We start from the raw sequence: 22,565 nt of genomic DNA on the forward strand, positions 1-22,565 counted from the left end.
AGGAGCTGCAGGTTCCTTTGAAATCCTGACCCTCTGGTGATTAGGGCAGTGACTTGGTGGCTCCTAAGCCCTGGTCCTGCAAGGTGCTGCTTGCTGGGAGAATTGTGCCTTAGGAGTGTGAGCTCTGAGAAAGGCTTTGCAGGCATGGCAGGCTCTTGTTGGAGGATTGAGATTTCATGAGGGTTGGGGTCTAGGGGTCGTGGCTGCTGCATTTGTGCATCTCAGGGACAGCTGCCAGGGGAGCAGGGGTTGGTCCTGCTGTGCTCCAGGGGCAAGATGTCCTGATAAAGCTGTTCTCCACCAGGCTTGAATGTCTTTTGTCTCCCCCAGCAAAAAAAAAATAGTAATTACTATTAGGAGTAACTAGTATTACTAGTAGGATTAAGAAGGAAGATGTTGGATAGGTAAAATAAGGGAATTAAGAGAGTGGCTGGCCCATGACAGCAGAGAGACAAGAGCCCTGCTGTGACCAGAACCAGCTCAAAGCTTTATAAACTGCCCAAGAGAAAAAAAGCAACAACAAAACCTAAATAATATGAAAGTGGGATTTTCCCCCTCCATCCAGGTTTTTGGGGTGACCTCTTCCATCACACATCCACCAGTTAACTTTAAATCCTCTGAGCCACCAGCTCAGATTCTTTGGGGTGGCTTTGAACTCCCAAACTCATGTCAGGTTCAAGTTCAGCAGTGCTGCTTAAACCTAGGGTTCCTAAAGCTTTTCCCCTGTCCCTTAGGAACTGGAAATTGTAGGCACTGAGGTGTAAAATTTCAGGAGGAAATCTGTTCCTGCTTTCATTAAACAGTGAATCATCATCTTTAAAGCATGGAAATAAATGTGGAGAATGGGCAGGTGTTTTCTCCAGGAGGTGTCAGTGAGTCCTGCCTGCTTTTCCTTGATGTTACCAAGTCTAAAATAGATTTATGGCAAGAAGTGAATTTAAAAAAGACTTCCCACCCCAGTGGTGCAGGCTCTTCCATCAGCAGGGAGCAGGAAACAAAGCAGGAGCTGTGCAATACCCCACAGGCAGGCACAGGTGGGAAAAACCATTCCTGGGATCTTTGCAAGAAAAAAGATGGGAACAAATCAGGAGGTGACCAGTCCATCCCTCTGTCCTAAAGGTGTGTGAGGCTGCTGGGTTCCAGGGCTCCCATCCCTTTCTTCCACACTCAAATTCCAGCCTGGGAGCCAGCTCTGGAGGGTGAAATGATGGTCACACCATAACAACTGGAGCTGGGAAAATCTGCATGGACTGGGAGGAGCTGCAAACACAGCAAATCCAGGCCAGGGAAAGGCCCCTTTTCCCACCAGCCTTTAAATCCTTCTCTCCCAAGTTAAAACATCCCAAAGTCAGATTAAACACAGCAAAATTAAGAAACCAAACCTGGTTGCAAGCACCTGTTTAGAAATGACTTAAGTGGAGGGATATTAAAATTTTAAGACTTGCTGCTGTGCTGCTGATGGAGGATTTTAAAAAATAATAATTACTGTTGTGGGTTTTTTGTGGTTTTTTTTTTTTTCCTTTCTGCTTGGTTTTCAGGATTGGTTTCTGTTTAGTGTGCAGCCTAATTGTGTAATTACACGATAGACTGGAGTAGAATTTAGTGTGTGTAATACCAGTTATAAAGAAGAGCCCTAATTATGTAGATCTTCTCAGGTAAATAATACATCAGGGGCATGGAGTGGCCTAATTACTGTTCTGAAAACCTGCCTAATGACTAATTTACTTGGAATTTCAGAACGCTTTTGATAAGGTCCCTCATAAGCAACTGTTAAGGAAAAATAAATCGAGAAGGGATAAAATGTTTTGCTGTGTTTTTAAACAAGCCAGTTAAGCCATGGGAAGCAGCCACTGCATCTTGAGGAGAGGGAAGATCCCCTGGCTGCCTCCTGCTCTGGGGCCAAAGCTGTGGTGTTCCTGATCCTGCTTTGCCACAGCTCCAAGGGAGGCTGCCACCACTGTCCCCTAAAAATGGGATCTTTGGGTCAATTCCCAGCTCCTTGGAAGAAGCACATCCATGTCCACATCATCCCTGGCTCTTGAGTATTGTAGTGTTGGGCATCTAAATAATCTTTGAAGATCTGTGTCCAAATTTGATAAATCCAGGAGGAACCAAACTTGGAGTTTTCCACAGGCACTGAGGGAGTGAGGGCAGCTTCCCCAGGGCTGTTTTCCAGTGGATCTCATTCCTCCATGAGGAGGGAGGGCAGAGCTGAGCCCAGTGTTATTCAGGGAGTGTGTGAGATGCTGCAGTGAGGGCAGCCTGGCTCTGGCAGCACAGCCAGGTCTTCCCAGAAAACTGGGCTTGGGAAGGGATCCAAGGCAGCAGCACAAGGGAAAAAGGAATCCCATAAAGCCAAGCCCAGCTGTGCTGCAGCAGCAGATCAAGGGGCCTACAAACACAGACAATGCTCCTGGGCAAAGAGGAGAGGGAGCTGGAAAAACTGCTGAGCCATGGAGGAGAGAAGGAGGCACAGATGTGGCTGTCCCGTGTCCTGCTGGCTTTTCACACAGATTTGCAGGTGCTTTGGTTATCCAGCAGGACTGGCCAGCACAGGAGTGAAGGATCAGTGCTGCTGTCACTTCATCTGGGTCAGGGGGGCACTGGGACCCCTGCTCTGCTGCCAGATCCTTCCACCAGAGCTGGAGGGAGCCACGCTTTGACTTGGCTCCGGGATCCACAGCTCTCCCTCCCACCTTGTCTTTCTGTGCCTTCATTTGCTGATTTGCAGAGGTGAAGGAGACATTATTGATGCTGCTGCTGATAATGGTAATAGGGGAGATGGGTGCCAGATAATTCCTGAACTCTCTAACAGGATTTAAGCTAACAAGAGAGGAAGGCTTTTTTCTTCCCTCCTTCCCTTTCCCTTCCTCCTTTTCAGATATTTCCTGTGCTGGGGATAACAACACCAAGGAGTGTTAAATTGGCTCTGAATGTCCACCCCTGGCTGTCCACATTCTTGTAACGATTTCATTAGCTTGAATTATCCACGTTATTTTCTTGTAATGGGATTAGCCATCCTGGAGTCAGCTGAAGTCCTGGAGGGAGGCAGGAGGGCCCTTCTGCTGAGTATTCCATTAACTCCCTCATGCAGGGGGTGGAACTGGCCATGGCTCAGCCCAGGGGCAAAACCATTTGCCAGGGTCCTGCCTTCCTCAAGGAGAAAGAAAGAAAAAAAGGACCATTACTGTATTTTTTTTTTTTTTCATCCCCCTTTTAATCAGCAAATGGGTGCAGAGGCAGAGCCTGGCAGGGCCATCATTTTCTGAGGGGGGAAGGTCCTATTTGGAGGAAAAAAGAATAAAAGGAAGAGCATTGCAAAGGGATTGAGAGAATTGTGTGTGGCTGCAGCCTGCTGCTGGGGCTGAGGCTGTGCAGGGAGGGGAGGGAAGGACCTGTGTCCCTTCTGGACTCTCATCCCTGCCCTGAGCCATTTGGGATGAGCGGTCACGGTCACTGCCTGGCTCATCCTCCTGAGCTCCAGCCTGGGGCATTTGGGCAGGGATGGCATAGCAAGGCAGCAAGAGGAGAGGAGCAGGAGATGGTGGCAGTAGATGGCAACCCAGGAGAAGGTTGGCAGCCTTGATAAAGGTTTTTGTATTCAGTTTTTCAACGTGGTTTTGCTGTTTTGTTTTTCTTGAAGGAATATAAACCAGAGAAGGGGATTTAGGATTGCTCTGTGCAGTGGGACCTCTGTACACGTGTGCAGAACACTCAGGATGGTTTTTGTGGTTGTTTTCCAAGATGTTCTGAGCTTTTGGCAGTGGACAGATTGGTGGTGTTAGTTGTGCTTTCCCCCTCTGAACATGGCAGCCCAAGATGTGCTTGGGGTGCAGCATGGTCAAGTCAGATGAACACATCTGTGTTGGGACTTGAAAATACCCATCAGGGATGGACAGGTCTGGCCTGTCCCAAGGATTTTGCACTTCAAATGCTGCTCTTTGAGACAGGGAAGGGGTTGAAATGGAGGGAGCACTTCCCAGCTGGAGAGATGTTTGCAATTTTTTAGGAAGAAATTCTTTGGAAGAAGCTGTTCCCTGTGAGGGTGGGAGGCCCCTGCATCCCTGGCAGTGTCCCAGGCCAGGCTGGACAGGGCTTGGAGCAGCCTGGGATAGTGGAAGGTGTCCCTTGGTGGCCATGGTAGGAAGTGGAAATAGATGGGCTTTAAGATTTCTTCCAACCCAACCACTCTGACTGTACATTTACCCTGATCTGGAGGTACCTGTCCCATGAACCAGCTGCCTTCACAGCTGCCTGAAGCTGGGGGGTTTCTGGAGACCAGGGAGGAAGGAAAAGGAGGAAGAGCTTTTCTGGAGCCCACCTGTGTGCCCGTTCTCCTCTGTCCCATGGCTGTGTTGGTGAAGGATGTGCAGGCTCCTTCTGGTGACCAGGCAAAGCCAAGTCTCTGTGGGTTGTCTCCTGAGCTGGAATGTGCTGTTTAATAGCAATATAATGTCCTATAATTAGCAGGCAAAGGACTTGCCTCCCAGCTGGCCTGTGCCAGAAGGATATAATTACAATCCCAAGGAGTGATGTTCCTCTGACCTGCAGCCAGCTTGCAGTGAGGAGGAGCAGAAATCTCCTTTTCTTCCTGTGCTCAGCCAGGGAAGCAGGATGGCAGCTGGAGAGCAGCTGATAGCCAGCACTGCTGTGGAGAAATGCTGCATCTCTTGTGGGTGGGAGGGAGGGGATGTCCCTGCTGGCATCTCTGGGATGCACCCTGTGTTTCTGCTGAGCTGGGAGTGGGTGGCTTGTCAAAGGAGAGCACGTGGCTGTCTCTATTCTGCAGCCCTGTGGATTGTGGCTCAGCCAGGGCCAGCACAGGCTGTTTCTGGTTTCCCAGCAAATCTGGATGGGCTCAAAACAAAGGTTCTCATTTAGGAAATAGGAGTTGCAGTGTTTGTAGAGGCTGTCATCCCTCCCAGCCAACAGCAGGAAAACTGCCAAGCCTGGGAGAGCGAGGACAGATCTGCCAGCCTGGCTGGCAGGGCCTGCAGGGACAGGGAGCCCAGGCACAGCCACGTCCTCTGCACCTCTGCCCTCCCCTCCTGGTCCTGATTGCACCTGGGAGTTCAGAGAAGAGCTGTTGGGCTCTGTTTTCCATGGATCTGCAGGAAGGAAGGCAAGAGGAGCTGGGGCAGCTGTGTATGGCAATCACCAGGGGCTCTATCATCCTGCTGCCTCTGCAGAAAACCCTTTGCATTTGGTACCCCCAAACCTTCCTGTACTAATTGTGAGCACTCCATGGGGGCTGCACACCTTGTCCACCCTGAAATCCCATCCCAGTGTGGTGCCACCAGGAGCTGTCCTGCCAGAAATGCAGCTCCAGGTCAGGCACAGGGGTCTGGTGGGCTCATCAGGACTCAGGTTCAAGTCTTGTGCAAAGTTAAGCCAAGCTGACTGCAAACAAATAAATCTGTCTCAAGCCTGAAAGGGCTTTGCTCCCACCACCAGCAGGTCCTTCAGTCCTGCTGCAGGGGCTCAGGAGCACTTGGAGAAGGCAAGTGTGGGTGAGTATGAATCCAGAAACCACTCTGGTTTCACACTCACTGATGCTGGAAACTTCCCTATAAACCATCCTGCTCAAGGGAAGGAGCCTGGCCTGGTGCTGTGCTCTGTGCTGGCAGCAGGATTACTGCTCTCTGTCCACTTGGAGAGGAGAGAAGCACCAGCACCCAGAGGAGCCCCCACCCTGGGCTGCCTGTGGGTTTTTTGGCTCCATCTGTGCTGGAAGGGGAAGGAGCTGGCAGTGCCATCAGGTCTTGCTGTGACCTCCCTGCCTCCACAGCCCAGTCCCTGGGAGCACATTTCCAAACAGCTCCACGAGATCTGATGGAAAAGCTGCTTTCTTCCCTCCCTTGCCATTACTCTGTGGAGTCACTGGGGGATGTGCTCCATGCTTTTCCTCCTCCCATCCCCACAGCACCATCCATGCATGGCCATCCTGGAGCCTGGCTGCAGCTGGCGTGGGAGCAGAGCTGTCAGCCCAGCTTCCCTCTGCCTTCCCTGGGTATGGAATTACCCACTGGGGGGGTAATTTGGTTCCCTCTGCCTCTCTCTCCCCCAAAGGCAGGAGGAATAATTGGAAGGGAGAGGTGTGAGTCAGTGCCTGGCACCGCCAGGAGAACATGAAAGGCCGGGGCTGGGCGCTGCATTCGCAGCTCCCGCGCTGGTAATTGCTGTGCTGCGCTGTTAATTAGCGCCGCAGTGGGGGGGCCCTGGCCCCTGCGCGGCCCCTGGGCTCAGCCTGTCCCCTCAGCCTGTCCCCTCAGCCTGTCCCCTGGCTTCCCCAGCCTCCAGGAGGAGCCCATGGCCAGCCCTGCTCTGGGGATGGATCAGGTCTCCTGCCCCCACACCTCTCCACCTCTGCTCTGAGCTGGGGAGGAGGGAACAGCCAGTTCCTCCAGCTCTGCCCAGGCTGATGAGGGTCAGCACAGCTTCCCTGGGAGCCTGAGTCCAGAGCCATGCTGCTGCTGTGGTACCTCCTGGCCCATCCTGGCTGCTGGTGCCAGAAGGACACGTTGGTGTTTCAGTGGTGTCACTCTGAGCAAGCACTCTGCTCCTGTTCCTTCAGCAAATATTCTGCTGCCCCTAGGCAATGTCCTTGATAATTTTCATGGAGAGAAAGACTGGAGCATGGCCATGGCTCATTTTTCCTAGATGGGCATCTCCATGGCTCAGGAGCTCTCTCCCTTCACCCAGCCACAGCGTTTGAGATGCTCCAGGGATCCCTGTCACCCCCAAGCCTTGCAGGAGTACCTCTAGAACCCCCAGGCTGGGAGCACTCCCAGCAGCTGAGGCTGCTCCCTCTCCTGTGCTGGGTTTGTTTGTTTGTTTTTGTAGCTCCAGCTCGGAGGGGGCAGGAGGGAGGCAGGGAGGGAAAGCACCGAGCGGGAGACGTGCGGATTCATTTTGAAGCTTCATAATGGTGCATTTACACACCACGTTGCCTAAGGAAATTGGGTGGATGAATGCCTGGTCATGCTGCCAGTGCAGCAGGTTAACTCCCAGGATTTAGCTTATATCATTTCACAAGAGCGTTTATGGCCTTTACTGTGTTTATTCCCAGGTGCTCTTTGGCACTGCTGTATCCCAGGCTCCTTTTGTGTATGCACGCCTGTGTGGAGATTTTCAAATAAAATAACACATCTCTTCAGACCTGGGCCACATTAAATATTTATTGCCTGCAGTTTGTGCATATGTGTTTGATAAATGGGTGCGAGGGGAGGAGAAGGGGAAGCGGGAGCTTGGCAGCAGGGAAAGCGTGGGCTTTGTCCTGGAATTTCTCCAGGGGGTGGCACTGAGAGGGGTGGCTGCCTTTGGGGCTGGTTTTAGGGGGTTTGCACAAAGTGGTGTGGCATGCTTTGGTGCTCAACCCACAAGTTCTTTCTGTGGCACAGGAACCCCCATATCTCCCCATTCTTGGCTTTCCATTGTCACTGCAAAACTTGTCTGAAATGCTGTTGGATATGGAGGCTGTTGTGGTCTGCTGGATTCCCCTATTTCCCTTTCTACATCCATAAAGCAGTTTATTCCAGCACAGAAGCTGCAGGATGGGAGAGGCTGAAGGGTTAGAGTGAGGAAATCCTATCAGAAAAAATGCCCAGGATCCCTGGAGTTGGAGGGATGACACCTGGGGATGGAGGGGCTATTCTGGAAACAGAATAATTCCCTGTGGGGCCATGCTCTGTCTCCTGCCTGTATCCTGTGCACTCCAGCCCCTCTTTAAAGGTGCAAATAAATCTCTTTTGGTGGGATCTGGAGCAGCCCTGGTTTCCTGGAGATGCTTTGCCCACCCTGAGCAGGGCATGGCATTCTGGCTGGATTTCCTGAGGGAAGGGAGAGCAAAGCAGTTCCATTAAAGAGCTTTTCTGTATTGTTAAGTTTTATATCCAGAACAATCCTTGAAATCCAAGCTGAGTTTTTGGCTGGTTGTATTTGCTTTGGAAATGGGGCTTGCAGGGAAGCAGAGTGGCAGAGCAAGACTCATCTGATGTGAGTGACCCCCTCAGCAGCTGGCACTGGCAGGGTCTGTGGGACAGGGGTGACCCCTCCCTTCCTCTCACTGCTTTTCCTTGCATTCACAGCACCTTTGGAGAGCTCAAGACCGTGCGGCTGCCCAAGAAAATGGCAGGGACAGGATCCCACCGGGGCTTTGGCTTTGTGGATTTCGTCACCAAGCAGGATGCCAAGGTGGGCTGTGCTCCTCCCTGCCCTTCTGGCACTGCCCCAGCTGGGAGGGGAGCTGGGGGCTCTGCCCCTCTGAGGCTTAGCCCAGGTTTGGGGCAGGCTGGTGGCATTCCCCAGGAAAGCTGCACTCCCACATGCAGCAACAAAACCCACAACCCAAACCCTAATGGGGATAATTTTGGTGCAACTGATTAAAAAAATAACTCAAAATTCTTGTAATACAGAAGGAAGGGAGCTTATTTTTCAGGTTTGTCAGCAGCAAGGTGAGACTGGATGGTTTTGACCCAACACTAACACATCAGGAAACCTCTGCACACATCCCACCTCCACCACTGCCTTGATTTTAGGGCAGTTTTGGATATTGAGGCAGTTCCCTGATTTGTAACCTGTGCAAGACTTGTGTTCACCAGTTCTTGTGTGTGTTTTGAGAGCCCCTTGTGAGCAGCCTTCTCCTCCTGCATTCCCAGCTCTGGCTGTGCCAGAGCATCAGTAGTTATGACTTGGCCTAGTTAATTTATTTTTGAAAGCCTCCCTATACCTTTAAATTCCATGTTTTTAGCAGAAACAAGGGGATTGCAAGCCTGTCTGATGGTATCCTGCTCTTGTCCTTTGCCAGAGGTTCTGGAGCAGGGTGGATTTCATCCTGCTGCTGATTCCTGGTGATTTGTGCAGGGTCTGGAAGGGAGTGGCTGTAAGCACAACCCACTGGATGTTATTGCAGGGGGAAGGGACCACATGAGCCCCCACAACTCCAGATTTTTCCAGACTGTGAGCAGAGATGAAGGAGAGAGGAGGGGGGAGCCAGGCAGAGCCTGTGTTTATGTTTTTAGACAGCATTCATTGATCCAGGATCACAAGGGACTATTAGATCATCCCTTCCAGCCTGACCTCCTGTATAACACAGTACATGGAGTTTCTTTGTTAGTCTTGTATTGATCCTAACTCAAACTTCCCTCTGCTCAGCTTCCCCCCTCCCCTTGGGGGTCAGCTGGGGGTGCAGGGATCCCCCCAGGAGCTGGTTGCTCTCCCTGCACCCTGAGCTGTGCCTGTGGCTCTGCTCAAACCAGCTTTGCTTTCACCTCTGCTTCACTCCACAGTCATTCAGGCTTAGTTCCTGGGGTTTGAATTAATCTTTTCCCATGGAAACTTTGGCTTTTGGATGGAAAGGTACACAGAGGGATCTGACTGCTTCTTTACTGCTGCTCAGTTTAGGGGGGTGTGAGGCAGCACCTGCTTTCAGGCTGCTCTCTGGGGGAAGCAGGCACAGGCTCAGTGTTTGCCTCCCATCCCTTTTCATCCCCTCAGGGACTGGTTCCAGCTGCACTGGACAAATGGGATCTCAGTGACAGAGGAGAGAGCCAGGCAGGGCTCTGGCCCAGGGCACTGCTCCCTAAGCCCATGGAGGGGAGCATGCAGGGAGAGAGCTGCCCTGTGGAAGAGCTCTCAGCAGGGTTTTCTTCTTTCCCAGCAAAGCAGCTCTTCTTCCTTCTTCATATTTTTTTTCCACCCTCATCTCTTTGAGGGATTTAATTGTCTCACAAGTGGCACATCAAGTACACTCCATTGGCCGTCTGGAAAAGGATGCACGGTGTATTGATGAATAGGATCCTGAATATTGTAAACACGCTCATAATTGGCTTAGAGTTTATTGCTGAGTGAAATGAGAGAGGAGGGGAGTGGGCCTGGAGACCTCTGAGCTGAATAGCTCTGACTGTCAGTGACGCTTTTGCTCAGAGTGGTAATCTGGAAATTGCTTATAAGCATCTTATAAAACATGATGGGTTTGTAATAGAATAGTTAGGCTGCCTTTGTTGGGCATTTAAAGCCTGTGACCTCCCGTGTTTGTCTTTTTCTCTGAGCAGCCACGGCTGCTGTGGGAGCGCACGTGGAGATTTTCCAAAGCCAGCACGGAGATGGGGGCTCCCCTGCCAGCTCCCCCATGCTGTGCCTGCAGATCTGCCCCACCAGGCTTGGCTGGGTCTCCTCAGCCTCCCCTAGAACCCTGATGCACCCCCAATACCAAATTAACTCCTCTTAGGGAAGCACTAACCATTTCCTGACGTTCCCTGCGCAGAATTGGTGCAGAATTGTTTTTATTTTTGAACTATTGACTGGGAAGCCAAGTTCCCACTTTTCTCCCCTGTTGATATAAAAATACATCTGGTCTCCAAATAGAAATTGCCCATTTGGGAGAGACAGCCAGTGCTTTCAAAATGCAGGCACACGAAAGGAAAAATCCTTGTGTGCAGCTGGCATGGCAGAGAGCGTCCTCAGTTGGGACCAGGGGAGGGATATTTATCAATCTCCTAATGTTGTTGACCCTTTGTCCCTCTAATGATTCCAGCCTGGAGGCTCTTTGGCTTGAGTGTTTAATAGGGCAGGGGGGAATGTGGAGGCAGAGCAGCACTGTCCTCCAAATGAGTGCAGCAGTCAGGGCTGGCACTGTCACACCCGGGGTGACAGACGCTGCTCCCGGCCCTGCCAGCACAGCAGGCTCTGCTGCACAGCTCTGGCTGCCTCATCCCCACAGCCTGGCCTTCCTGGGGCTTTGGCAGCTACCTCTTCACTTGCAAATTCTCTTTCTGAATCCCACTGATGTTTTTAAGCTGCTGTTTCAGCCTCTCCCCTCTTTTTCTCACCATGTTGAGCCTTAACGTTAAGCTTGAACCAAACTTGGCAAAAAAATGCTCAGAAATGGCATTTTTAAGCATGCCCACATCCTGTTCTCAAGGAGGAGAAGTCTGTAGGGTCTTCATGCAACCCCTAAAGCATCTGGATATCAAATGAGGCCTGGGAGAAGGATTGCCAGGGATCTCCAGGCTTTGGGGTGAGGGTGTGTCACCAAATACATCAGCTTTATCAGAATCAGATTTGGGCATTTCAGAAAGAGCTTTTTGTGGCAAAGGCTTCCTTTAAAGGTGTAGGAAGATATGAAGCCCTGGAAATTGGAGGGTTTTTGTGGTGAGTGTCTCTCTTAGGTGAGCAAACACCACACCTCCTGTTATCCCTCATTTGGACACAGCTCCACAAACCTCTGGCCCTTCTTTGTTTTTCCAAAGAGGTGTCCTGGGAAGGCAGATGCTCACATAGAGGAGCTGCACCCCAAAAATAGCTCCTGCTTTCTGTGACAGCCAGCCTGCTTCTCCTCATTTCATACTTGTCATCTAATTAAAATATATTTTTCCCTACCTGTCTTTTCATATGGAATAGTGGCAGATTTCTTCCTCTCCCTGGAAGATTTCCAGTACTGTGGCTGTATGGGGATGGCATTTCTCCCCTTCATCCCTTTGTCTTTTAAATCATCAGTGCTTTTTCTTTTTCTTTTTTTTTTTTTTTTTTTTTATCCCCCCCCCTGAAAAAGTCTTAATTCCTCTCAGAGCAATGAGCAGCTTTTGTCATTTAGCTCATTTCCAAAGAAGTGACATCCATGTGTTTGGCACCTGAAATGTGCAGCTTCTCTTCTGCATTCCCAGCTCCTGGAGCCCATCTAGAAGACAGGGAGCAGGGAACCCAGTACAGGCTGGAGCTTTCCTTCACTGTGGGTGCAAACCAACTCATTTTGGGGATGTGTTGGGCCAGGAAGGGCCAGTGTCACCAGGCTGGTGGCAGGTGTGTCTCACCCAGCGGGTTTCTTGCACATAACACAACTTGATGGCAGCACCTGCCTTCTCTGTTCTCCATGACCTTTCCCAGGGCTGCCAGCAAAACTAGAGGATGGCAGTCCTGTGAGGAGGAGGAGGAGGTGGGAGCAGAGCCCAGCAAAGTGCCATGTTCATCATGGTCTGCCCTCCTCCCTGACCTGTGGAGCACAGATGGGCTGTGTGCTGTTACCAACCTTCCTCTTCCTCGTGCTGTAGGAAGGAGAAATCCAAAACCAGGAATTAGCAAAGGAAATGCAGTGTTTAGAGCTGTGGGTTGTGTGCCAGGCTTTGGAAAAGGCTCCTGGTGCCAATGTAAACAGCCCTCACAGCTCCCTCCCACTGCTCCCCCCGAGTGTTTGTTTAAGCCAACACATTGCTCTGCTAATTGGGAGACAGGCCTTGAAAACACAGCAGCAGAAATCAAAACAGCTGGAGCTTGCAGCTCTTCCAGGAGGAATGTGCCCCTGGAAAAGGGAGCACTCTGCCCTGCTGGGATCACCCCAAGGAGCTGGGGGTGCTGGGATAATGGGAATTTCACCCATGGAGCAGGTGGAGCTGGTGCTCCTCATTGCTGTCTGATAGCACATGAGGGTTAGATGGGTGAAAGGACTTTGGAAAGAGAGGGAAACTCAGCTGACTGGGTGCTGCTTACTGAAAATGGGGTTTTATTATGAGTTTCATAACCCAGCAGCTCAAGGGGGCTTCTGAGGAGCAGCAGGACAAGCCCCTCTGCCCAGAGATGTGGCATTTGGGGACAGCTGCAGACAGCCAAAGCTGCTTTTAGCAGGTGGCTCAGAGGAGAGATGGGGTTTCTACAGGACAGTTTGGGGACCTCCAGGTGGAGCACAGCTCCCTGTTGGACAGCAGGATGTGTGTCTGATCCTGGAGTTGCCATTTTGTTCCAGGGATGTGAGTTTGCAGAGCTCAAAACCTGAGCTAATCCCAGCCTTAGCTGGAGTTTTTATAAAAGCATTTGGGGCATTTCTCTCAGCCTTTACTGTGGAACACTTTGTGGGCCTCTGGGGATAAAAATACTTGGCCAGTGTGTTTGTGCATTTGCATTGGAGGCCCAGTCCTGCTCAGTCCTGAGTTCCCCTGAAATTATGTAGGAAATAAAGACAAAATCAAATCTCCCTGGCCTGAGGCAGTGTTTTCTGGGTGTCTCTGCTGGTTGCCTACAGACAGAGAAAGCCACCTGAGCTCTGGGCTGGCTGGCACATTTGTGTTCAACATCACCACGAGATTACAGCTGTGTGGATGTTACTGAACAGGATCTAACCCCAGGAAACCTCTGGATTTCTGGAGTGGAGCAATCCACCACAGGCACAAAGAGCAGAGGTCTGCTGTGCTGGCTTCTGCTCTGCCACATTTGCTGCCAGCATGGCCAAATCACCAAATGGTTGGCAGGAGAAAGGAACTTCTCTCTCACATCTGAGGTGTGCTTTCAGCAGAGAACAGGATGCTGGGGAGTCACAGGGTGCCACCCAGGGCTGACCCAGAGCTCCAGAGGCTGCAGCAGTCCCAGCTCAGGGTGCCATCCTGTGCTGGATTCCCACCAGAGCAGCAGCCAGCAGCAGTGGTGATGGGAATGTGCTGTGCTGCAGGAGCAGAGAAGATAAATAGCTGAGTCAGAGCCTCTGATGGGGATGGATCCTGCCCCATCAGAACAAAGCCCCCCAGCACCATGTTCTCCAGTGGCCTTTCCTCCAGGGCAGAGGCAGGGACGTTTTCCCTTCCCTCCTGTCAGCCTGTTGTTATTTTCTCCTTTAATTTGTTTTTTCTCTCATCCATTCCTGCAGAAAGCCTTCAATGCCCTGTGCCACAGCACTCACCTGTACGGCCGCAGGCTGGTGCTGGAGTGGGCGGACACGGAGGAGACGCTGGAGGCTCTGCGCCGCAAAACCGCCCAGCACTTCCATGGTAAGGCAGGAAACCAGCCCTGCCCCTGGCACTGCCCTGGCACTGCCCCTGGCACAGCTGGGGGCTGAGCAGGCAGCAGCTGCAGGAACAAACTGGACTTCAGAGCAGCAGATCAATGTGATTTTGTAGAAGCCGATTTATTGTTGTCCTGGTTGGAAGGACGGGTGTCTGCCAATAAAGGCAGAAGCTTCTCTTAAACGAAGTGGAGAATGTAAACCCCCTCCCTCCAAATTATTAGAAATTTGAAATTAAGGGGCTCTCAGGCAAAGATATGGGAATTAGGAATAACAGCTCTTTACTGAGGAAATTAAAATAGAAATGCAGTATTACACAGAACAATCCCAACCCTGCCAGAGTCAGAATCCAAGCTGACACCCGTCAGTCAGTCAGGGTGTTGGCACAGTCCCATTCAATGGTGGCTGCATCCTCCTGCAGGGGCAGATGTGGTTCAGCTGGAGCACTGCTCCTGGAGAAGGTGCAGTTTCCTCTGAAGGTCCAGGGATGATGTGGAAAGGTCTGGTTTTCCTCTGGAATCCAGTGGAAAGAAGGTGCCTTGCTGTCCAAAATCTCAGTTTTTATCTAGGTAGGAAAGGCTTGGCTCCTCCCCTGGCTGGAGCATCTCCCAGTGGGATGATGGAATTTTATCAGTCATGCAGTGGGACTCAGTGGGCCAGCAGCAGATGATATCTTCCTGGAGGGAGGATGGGCTGTGGGAAAGATAAAGATGATTGCCCCAGCTGGTTTAAAGATGGCCATTAGCAGATAATATGTGCCAGGAGATCAGGGTCACTGCCCCACCTGGCTGCAGCAGATGGTGACAGAATACACATTTCTGGCCACATCAGCCCAACACAGTTGTTTACAATTCACCCAAATTATACATTTCTAGAACCATCACCCACGTGGGAACATACTTTACAATTGGTAATTTTAAGATATTGATCCACCCTTTCAACCCCCCAAAAGTCTGTAATTGGTGGTCTTCAAAATCCTTGCTGCCCCCTGCTATCTGGAATCTTCTGATCTTGGTATTTGATGTTTTCAACTTCTCTCCCAGTTTAGCATAGTTGATGTTCCAGCAGCCTTGGAGGGTTTCAAACAAGTTACTGAAAAACTCCCAAAATTTTCTCATGCTGTGCACCTGTTGTAAACACTGGTCTAAACTAAGAAATACACAAAAACAGCCAGCTTGTGAAAGAGACATGAGAATGAAATGTGCAGAAACAACTGAACAGCAAAACATAGCAACTAAATACAGATTTTGGCTAGATTTTAGGCCTAAATTTGTACAGACATGTTCACTGGGGTCCAGACCCTGTTCAGCCTTCCAGCAAGCAGGAGGCATCCAGGCCAGGCTTTGACAGCTCTGCTGTGAGCCCTTAGCTCTGCTGTGCCACCTGCCAGCCACAGCCCCTGTGCTGGCTGCTCCCGGGCTGGGGACAGGCTCTGTGCAGGCAGCACTGGGATTTCCAAGGAGCTGCTGTGTGGGGATGGGCTGGATGCTTGGCTCAGGCTGCTGGGAGTGACAGCTCTGCAGGTGACAGCACTGCAGGCTCCTATTGACAGCCATCGACAGGCACAAATGCATTGCTTGGCAAATATTTATGTAGGAAGGGCTCCCCTGGGCTGCAGGGCTAAGCTGGAGATCAATGCTCCTCCTGCATCCCCTCCCCATCACCACGTGCCTGTGGCCCAGGGGTTGGGCAGCAGTTGTAGGGCTGCACATCCCTGCTGAGGGAAGAGCAGCACATCTCAGTTATGGAGTGATCCTGCATGATCCAGTGATCCCCTGGAATACTGGCAGGGCTGGGAATTCCAGCCTGAGGGAGCTGCAGCTTGGTGGTGCCCACCCAGAGCCCAGCACTGGAGTGGGGACACATTGTGAAGTGAAGCTCCACCTGGGTGGAGAAAACAGCAAGTGAGATGTTTCAATCACCCAGTTTTATCTCCAGGACCTCCTTCCCCCCTTTCCACTCTGCTCAGTGTAGGGGGAAATAAACAGTCTTGGCTTTAGGGTCCTTGTAGGCTCTCACAGATGTGGCTGTGAGCTCTGCCACCTCCCCCAGGCTCTGCTTATTCCTCATTTTTGCCTGCCTTTGCTCCAGCCTCCTTGTCTGGGCTCTCCTCAGCGAGCTGGGCCCTGGCTTGGGCAGCAGGAAGAACATTTCCACATCCCAGCAGGAATGCAGCCTTGCAGCTGAAGTGCCTCTGGGTCTCAGCTGAGAAAAGGGAGCAAGGCTCCCACTGCCCATCTTTAGGGATGGGGAATAGGTGGAAGCACCATCCCTGCTGTGCTCCAGCCTGTCTCAGGAGCATCCAGTGACTCCTGGCAGAGCTGCCAGTGGCTATTTCTGCAGCAGAGGGGATGTGCCAGGAGGGGCTCTGTGCTGGCAAAGCCAGGCTGGGGCTGGCTGTGGGCACCAGGATCTGGCTGGTGCTGGGAGCAGGTCTCAGCCTCTGTGCCATGCAGGCAGGCTGGACGGTCACAGGTGGGATTTTATTCCCTTGGGAAGTATCTGCTCCTGATTTCAAGGCACCATGGGGTGCCAAGGGCTCTGAGGTGAGGCAGGAGCTGCATCCTGTCCCTTCTGTGGGTGTGCAGAGGGTGACAGTGATAAAGAGGGGGAAAAGGCTGCCAGCCCTCTGCCTGCAGCCTCTGGAAGGAGAATACTCCTTCAGCTTTTCTCCCTGGGATGGCTAGAGGCTGCTTTTCCCACATGGAGCAGGGATGGAGAGCACACACAGCACCCACCAGCCAGGCTGACACAGTGAATCTCTTCTCACTGGTGGTACAGACCAGAAACCAGGCTTTTTCCTACTGGTCCCCAAGTCTCCTCCTCTCCCCACAGGGCACAGGAGCAGCTCAGACATCACTGTGCTGTTTATGAATGTCCCATGAGTTCTCCTCTCCCAGCACAGCTGGGTGAATTCCCACAGCTGCAGTGGCCAGGTCCCTATCCCAAGCTGGGAAAGGGAAAGAAAAGCTAATTTTGGCCCTTCAAGCCTCAAGAAACAACCAAGACCAAGGTCTGTGGTGTCCCCAGCTCCAATATCAGCCCCATCATCTTTGTCTCAGTATTTCCAAGTCCTGACCTGGGCTGTGGCAGATGTGTCCTACCACTGACTGCTCTCTGCTACAATTACACTCCTCATTTCTAGAGACCATTTAGAGAGATTGGGCTTCCAGATCCAGGTCTCTGCTGTTATTTGTGAAGGAGAGGTCTGGTCTCCCAAATCTTTTCTCCATGCAGGCATTTGTCATGGCAATCAAGGCACTTCTGAGCTGTCTTTTCAATAGGTCTAATAGATGCAATAAAATGGAATAGGCTTCCTTCCCATTTTGTGTAGTTTTCAGGTCATTCTTTATGGCTTGTTCTGAGGCTTTGTAATGTTCCAGGAGAAAGTGAGGAGCCCAGGAGTGGTCACTGACTGCCAGGGGTGCTTTCAGTAATTCTGTCAGGAGTGAAGCCACAGCCCAGCCCTGAGGCCTGGCACCTCAGCCCTGCACCCCAGTCTGGCTCCCAGCACAGTCTGGGAGAGGTTTAAGGCTTTTTGCTCATTCCTGAGAGTATCAGCTCTTCATCCTGGGCCAGGAGGTTCTTACATTAGGAAAAAAAAAGAGACACCTTGAGTTTTGTTTGCACCCCACTTTTAATTTGGGGGACCCACTGCTGCAAGGTGGCTGGAGGGCTTGGCAGGGACAGGCTTTGTGCTGCTGTGGATAAACTTAGTGACTCTTAATGTGGGAAGGAGAAACCAGGGAAAGCTTGGCCAACAGCTGTCCCTGGAACCTCTAGTGCAGGGTTGTGAGAAATGCCACAGCAGGGCAGGGACAGGTGACAAACCCTGCCAGCAGCAGCATCTCAGTCCCAGCTTGGGCAGGGAGAGCCTCCCTTTGGAGAACAGGGATCACTGATGCTTTGGAAACCAGCAGGGTGGCTCTGCAGGCTCTGGGACCAAGGGCTCCTGCTGCCCAGCAGGTGAATTTGCCAGCTCTGAGGCAAGGGGCAGCTGTGCCCTGTGCAGGAGGAGTGCATGCCCAGATCAGGGAATCACAGCTCCCCAAAGGGCTGGAGCAGCTCCATCCCCTTTCCTCCCCACTCCATCCTGAGAATGGGGCTGGGGGAAGGTTGGTGAGCACTGGCCATGCCCTGCTGGCTCCCAGTCCCACGGAATGCCAGAGGCTGGTGCTCAGTGCAGGGCTGCTCTCCTGCCAGGCTGGCTTGGGCAGCCAGCTGTGCTGGGCTGCTGCTCCTGCTCCTTCCCATCCATCAAAGAATTAAACTGACAGATGGGGAATTTCACCATGGCTCGTGGGGGGTGGATGAGGAGGTGTGTGAGGAGGGGTTCAGCTCTGAGGGGCTGTGGGGGTGGGAAGCAGCCAAGCCCTGCTGTGGCTCATCCCTGGTTATCTACAGTTGTTGCTGGAAGCAGGGGGCTGCAGGGAAGGAAGGTCCTGATCCTGCTGGCAGGGTGGGAAAGTCTCCCTGCCTCCATCACCTTTCCCAGTTTGCTCCTGCTCCATCACCTCTGCCAGCTCTCTCCTTTGACCACAGACCCCCAGCTTTCCTTTCCCCTCACCTCCCAACTGCTGGGCTCCCTTTTCATCTCCTTTGTCCTTTCCTATTTCTTTTTTTAATTTTTTTTTTTTTTTTTGAGAGCATCTGTAACTAATGCAAACACATGCTGGAGCCAGGGAGTAAAACCCTGCAGGATTAGCGTGGCATCCACAACCCTGCCACGTTCTAATCCCGTGGTAATCCCCCTCCCAGCCCACCCCCTGGGCTGGCTCTGCCCATTGTTTAAAGGAAGCAAATGGGATCGTTAGCAGGCAAACCTTAACCAGCTTGGAGCAGCAGAACGGAAGGAAGTGGAACCAATCACTTCCCCACCCTCCTGAGTTTTTATTTTCCCCTCCTTAGAGCAGAGGAGGATGCTGTGGTGAATGTGGGGTGCAGCAGGGGAATGTCCCTGCCTGTGCCATGCTCTGCTGAGGGATGCTCCCTGTGCACCCATCCCCAGCCTCTCTGCTGTGCAGGGTCTGCCGGGGGGGGGCAGGTACAGCACACACTGGATTTGGGACATGAGTCCACGTTTGATGCCATTCCAAAGCAGGAGAGCTGGGAGCAGAGTAAAGGAGAGGGAGAGCTGCTGAGCTGGCACCTTCCTCCAGGGTGGCTTATCCCCTGTGCCTGTGGGTGATGGAGCTGGGAGGAGCTGCTGAAGGGTCTGGGGTGGCACCTTGTGCCCCCTGTGCCCCCCTGAGCACCCTCATCCCTCTCCTGTCCCCACAGCCCCCAGGGAAGGGAGAGGCAGGTCTGGCTCTCTGTCAAGGAATTAATTGAAAAATAAAATCATTAGATGGGAACTCCAGAAATGCAAAATTGTTGGGAGCTTGGGGGGAGGTGGAGAGGGGGGGGATGTGAGCTTTTGTCAGGTTAATTTCTTCTGTATTGATGTTTTGTGACATTTACTTGTTGTTTATCTCCCGCAGCAGCTGTAATACTAAAAGAAAATGCACAGCTTGTTCCATTTATTTATTTTACACCTTTTCTTTAGTCCTATGGTATGTTTGTTTGTTTGAGAAACCCAGCGAGGCTTTTGATGTCTGAAAGCAGGATTTAAACAGCTGTTCTCCATGTGCTGTGAGCGAGCTGGGGAGCCAGGGGGGGAGAGGGGGCTGTGCCACAGCCATCCAGCACAAAGCAGCATGGCAGCCTCAGATCAGGGCCAAATGGCTTTGTCACCTCAGCTGCTGGGCTGGGGATGGTCCCCCAGGTGCTGGCAGCATGGTGCTGTGTCCCAGGGGACAAAGCAGGGATGAGGTCAGGGATGTGCTGCTGGGGTGGGGCTGTGTCCTGATGAACCCCTGGTTAGGCTGGCAGCCACTTTTCCATGGGGAAATGGTGAATTCCAGGGTGAACTGGGGTCAGCAGGAAGGGTTGGCATCACCATCACCTGTTTGGATGCAGTTTGCTCTCTGCCAGTGAACTGAAGCACAGGTGGGAGGTGCTGGAATCCCAGCTCCTGCCTGGGGAGGAAAATAGATGGTACTTGACCTTCACCTGGAAGGTTATCCTGCTACCTCCAGCCCCTCCCAGGGTGGGTCCAGGTTGTCATTTTTCTTCTTTCCCCCTTTGCTCCAGATTCCCCAAAGAAGAAAAAACGATCAGAGATCTTGAATGAAATCATGGAGCACCTGGAAGAGGAGGAGAATAACAAAGATGAGGACATCTAACAGCTGCCTGGGGTCTGGTGAGGTGGGTATGGGGCAGTGGGGCTGGGGTGGGCACAGCTGGCCCTAAAGGTCACAGTGTCCTGGCTTGCTGCAGGGTTAGTAGCACCAGGGGCAAGAGAAAGTGGAAATTCCAAAGGCTCAGCAGCCTCCAAGCAAGGATCCCACCCTTTGCCTCTCCCCTGTGACCCCAGAGGCTCCTGGCTGTGTCCCAGGGGTTACAGCCCAGATTTGGGCTCAGTTTGGGCCCTGTGCTGAAGTGAGTGCATGCCCTGGGTGTGTTCTGTGTGCTCCCCTGGCTGTTGGCATCCCCCAGGAGAAGGCAGCAGCATTTCTGTTTGAATTTTCTCTGTGGATGGAGGAGAACAATGGGCTGCCAAAAAATCTTGGTTGGACACCAACCTGCAGCTGCCACCATGTCACAGGTAATTTGGTAAAGGACTTTTCCCTGCCAGTACCAAAAACTCCACAGCTTCTCTCCCTCCAAAAGCACCACACCCCGAGGTCTGTGAGTCCTGGCTGCCATCACTCCTCCTTGCTGTGTTTTGGGGAGCATCTCAAGGCTGGAAAATATGGGATGGCAAGAGGGAGCCAGGATGAAACAGCTCCCTGAGGTCCAATCCTGCAGTCCTGTCAGCCTTGTCACCTTTATGAGACCCCTGAGCTCATCTCACCCTGTGTGGGTTCAGGAGAGGTGAGATGGGCTCCTGGTGTCCTCTGTGTGTGTTTGTGGCCAGTGGAAGCCCTGGGGATCTGCTGGGAGCCCTGTTCACAGCATCTGAGCTGGGTTAAAGCAGCACTGCCTGCCCCATGCCAGGGCTTTGGGGTAACATCTGTCCAGCCGTGCTCTGGGGATCCTCCAGGTATGTGTGCTGTGAGCTGCTGTCCAGGGTGGAGCAGCCCTGGAGGCACAGGACACACAGCCCTGTGCTTCCAGACTGGTCCTGTCCCAGCTGTTCTGCAGAATTGCCCAGAGCAGGGCTCAGCTCTGAGGCTGCAGTCCCAGGCTGAGCTCCTGCTCAGGGCCCACAGGTGTCACAGCCCCTGCTGGTCCCACAAACTGGGCTGCCCAAACCCAGCAGCAGCCACTCCTGCCAGCACTGGGAGTGCTGGCTCAGGGAACAGACCAAAATTCAGGGATACCCCTTTGGGAGTCTCAGGGCTGGGGTGTAAAACCCTCTTCCTGTGGGGAAACTGAGGCCCAGGTGTGGAAGCAGCACTGTCAGAGGGGGTGGCAGTGTCACCTGAAGGGGTGACAAGCTTGGCACTGGTGAGTGGCATTCCTGTCCCTGTTCCCCACTGCCTCACCAGTTGCCCCACCAGTGGCACAGACTGAGCAGGGGTCACTGCAGGGACACTTCAGCCCAGCAGGGATGTTTGGCCATGCTGGCTGTGCAGGGGCAGCCCATGTCCAGCACAGGCACGTGCATCACCCAGCACATGATTTCTCTACAGCCTTGCAGGTTGGGCTTGGATTTTCCTGTGAGGTTGTTTTTTTTTTCCTTTTTTTTTTTTTTTTTTTTTTCCTTTTTTCCTCTTTCCCTCCATTGTCTTTTGTGGCAGGGCAGGTTTCTTGCTGAGTGTCTCTGAGGTCTGCAGCAGCGACGAAAAGGATTAGCACAAGCAGAGCATGTAGGCTTTAGAGAACAGAGCAGAGTTTGGTTTCAACATCTAATTCAATTTGTTCTGCTGAGATTGAAATATGAAATGGTTGCCAGTCAAATGTTCAAAGGGGGAGGAGGGAGGAAAGAAGAGAGGGAGCCTTCTCAAATTTAAATTTTAATGAAAATTAATTTAACCCTTTGATATGTTTTAAAACATGTTATTTCCCAAGCTGGGAACAGGCTGGAAAACATTCATGAGGGTTTTTTTTTTCCTCCTGTACCTTCAAACATAATGAAGATTTTCTTTTTCCCTTAATGATACTTATCTTGTGGAGCAGTTTGACATTGGTTAATTTTTCAGGCAATTTGGTATCAAGGAAATCTGTTTGATGTGAGCAGGGGGGGGCTGTGTATGTGTACACAGATATATATGTGCCTGGACATTAATTATGGAAGTGCTGATCACAGCTCTAGAGAACAGTTGGAGTTAATTCCTGCTCCACTTCTCTGTTACATATTGAGAATCCCACCCTTTGCACCCCTAAAATTACAGCAGGAATTTTCTAAAAACGAGCACACACCTGAACTAAAATGATCACTTAAGTAGGTCTGCAGAAATTCAGCACTCCCCACTGACTGTTGTCTATTTTTTCCCCCTGATCTGAAGCAATCCTAATGATAAAATAATGCCAACTCTCTGTCCATGGAGCTGAAGCAGGGAGCAGCCTCTCCTGGTCCTTCACCTCAGCAGTGCTGCTGCAGTGCTCTAGTTTGCTTTGGGAGGGGGAATTGTTTCTTTTCTGTTATTCAGGAAGGTTTTGTCTGTCCCAAATGACTGCACACATGGCTGTAACTGGGATGAGCTGCAGCCCTGTCCCCTCTTGACACGCCAGGGGTGGTGTCACCGTGTGTGCCTGTCACCCCTGTGCTCCCAGGGCACAGCTGGGCACAGGGAGGGTGTGATGCTGAGCTCAG

The 22,565-nt window shown here is 52.0% G+C and overlaps 1 protein-coding gene across 3 annotated transcripts in view; it reads left to right on the top strand.

The window, feature by feature from the left end:
* RBM19 (RNA binding motif protein 19) overlaps positions 1 to 22,565 on the top strand; it is a 50,608-nt gene that overhangs the window by 23,729 nt on the left and 4,314 nt on the right. The window contains exons 22-24 of one of the 3 annotated variants that reach the window (XM_056504451.1): positions 8,088 to 8,193; positions 13,631 to 13,751; positions 19,898 to 20,011. In XM_056504451.1, the coding sequence (XP_056360426.1) occupies positions 8,088 to 8,193; positions 13,631 to 13,751; positions 19,898 to 19,989 (319 nt within the window). In that variant the 3' untranslated portion in view covers positions 19,990 to 20,011. Of the gene's footprint in view, positions 1 to 8,087; positions 8,194 to 13,630; positions 13,752 to 19,897; positions 20,016 to 22,565 lie in introns of all 3 variants that reach the window. The other 2 variants (XM_056504452.1, XM_056504450.1) reach the window with 2 other exon arrangements.

Source organism: Oenanthe melanoleuca, chromosome 15, assembly GCF_029582105.1.
Source record: "Oenanthe melanoleuca isolate GR-GAL-2019-014 chromosome 15, OMel1.0, whole genome shotgun sequence".
NCBI lineage: Eukaryota > Metazoa > Chordata > Aves > Passeriformes > Muscicapidae > Oenanthe > Oenanthe melanoleuca.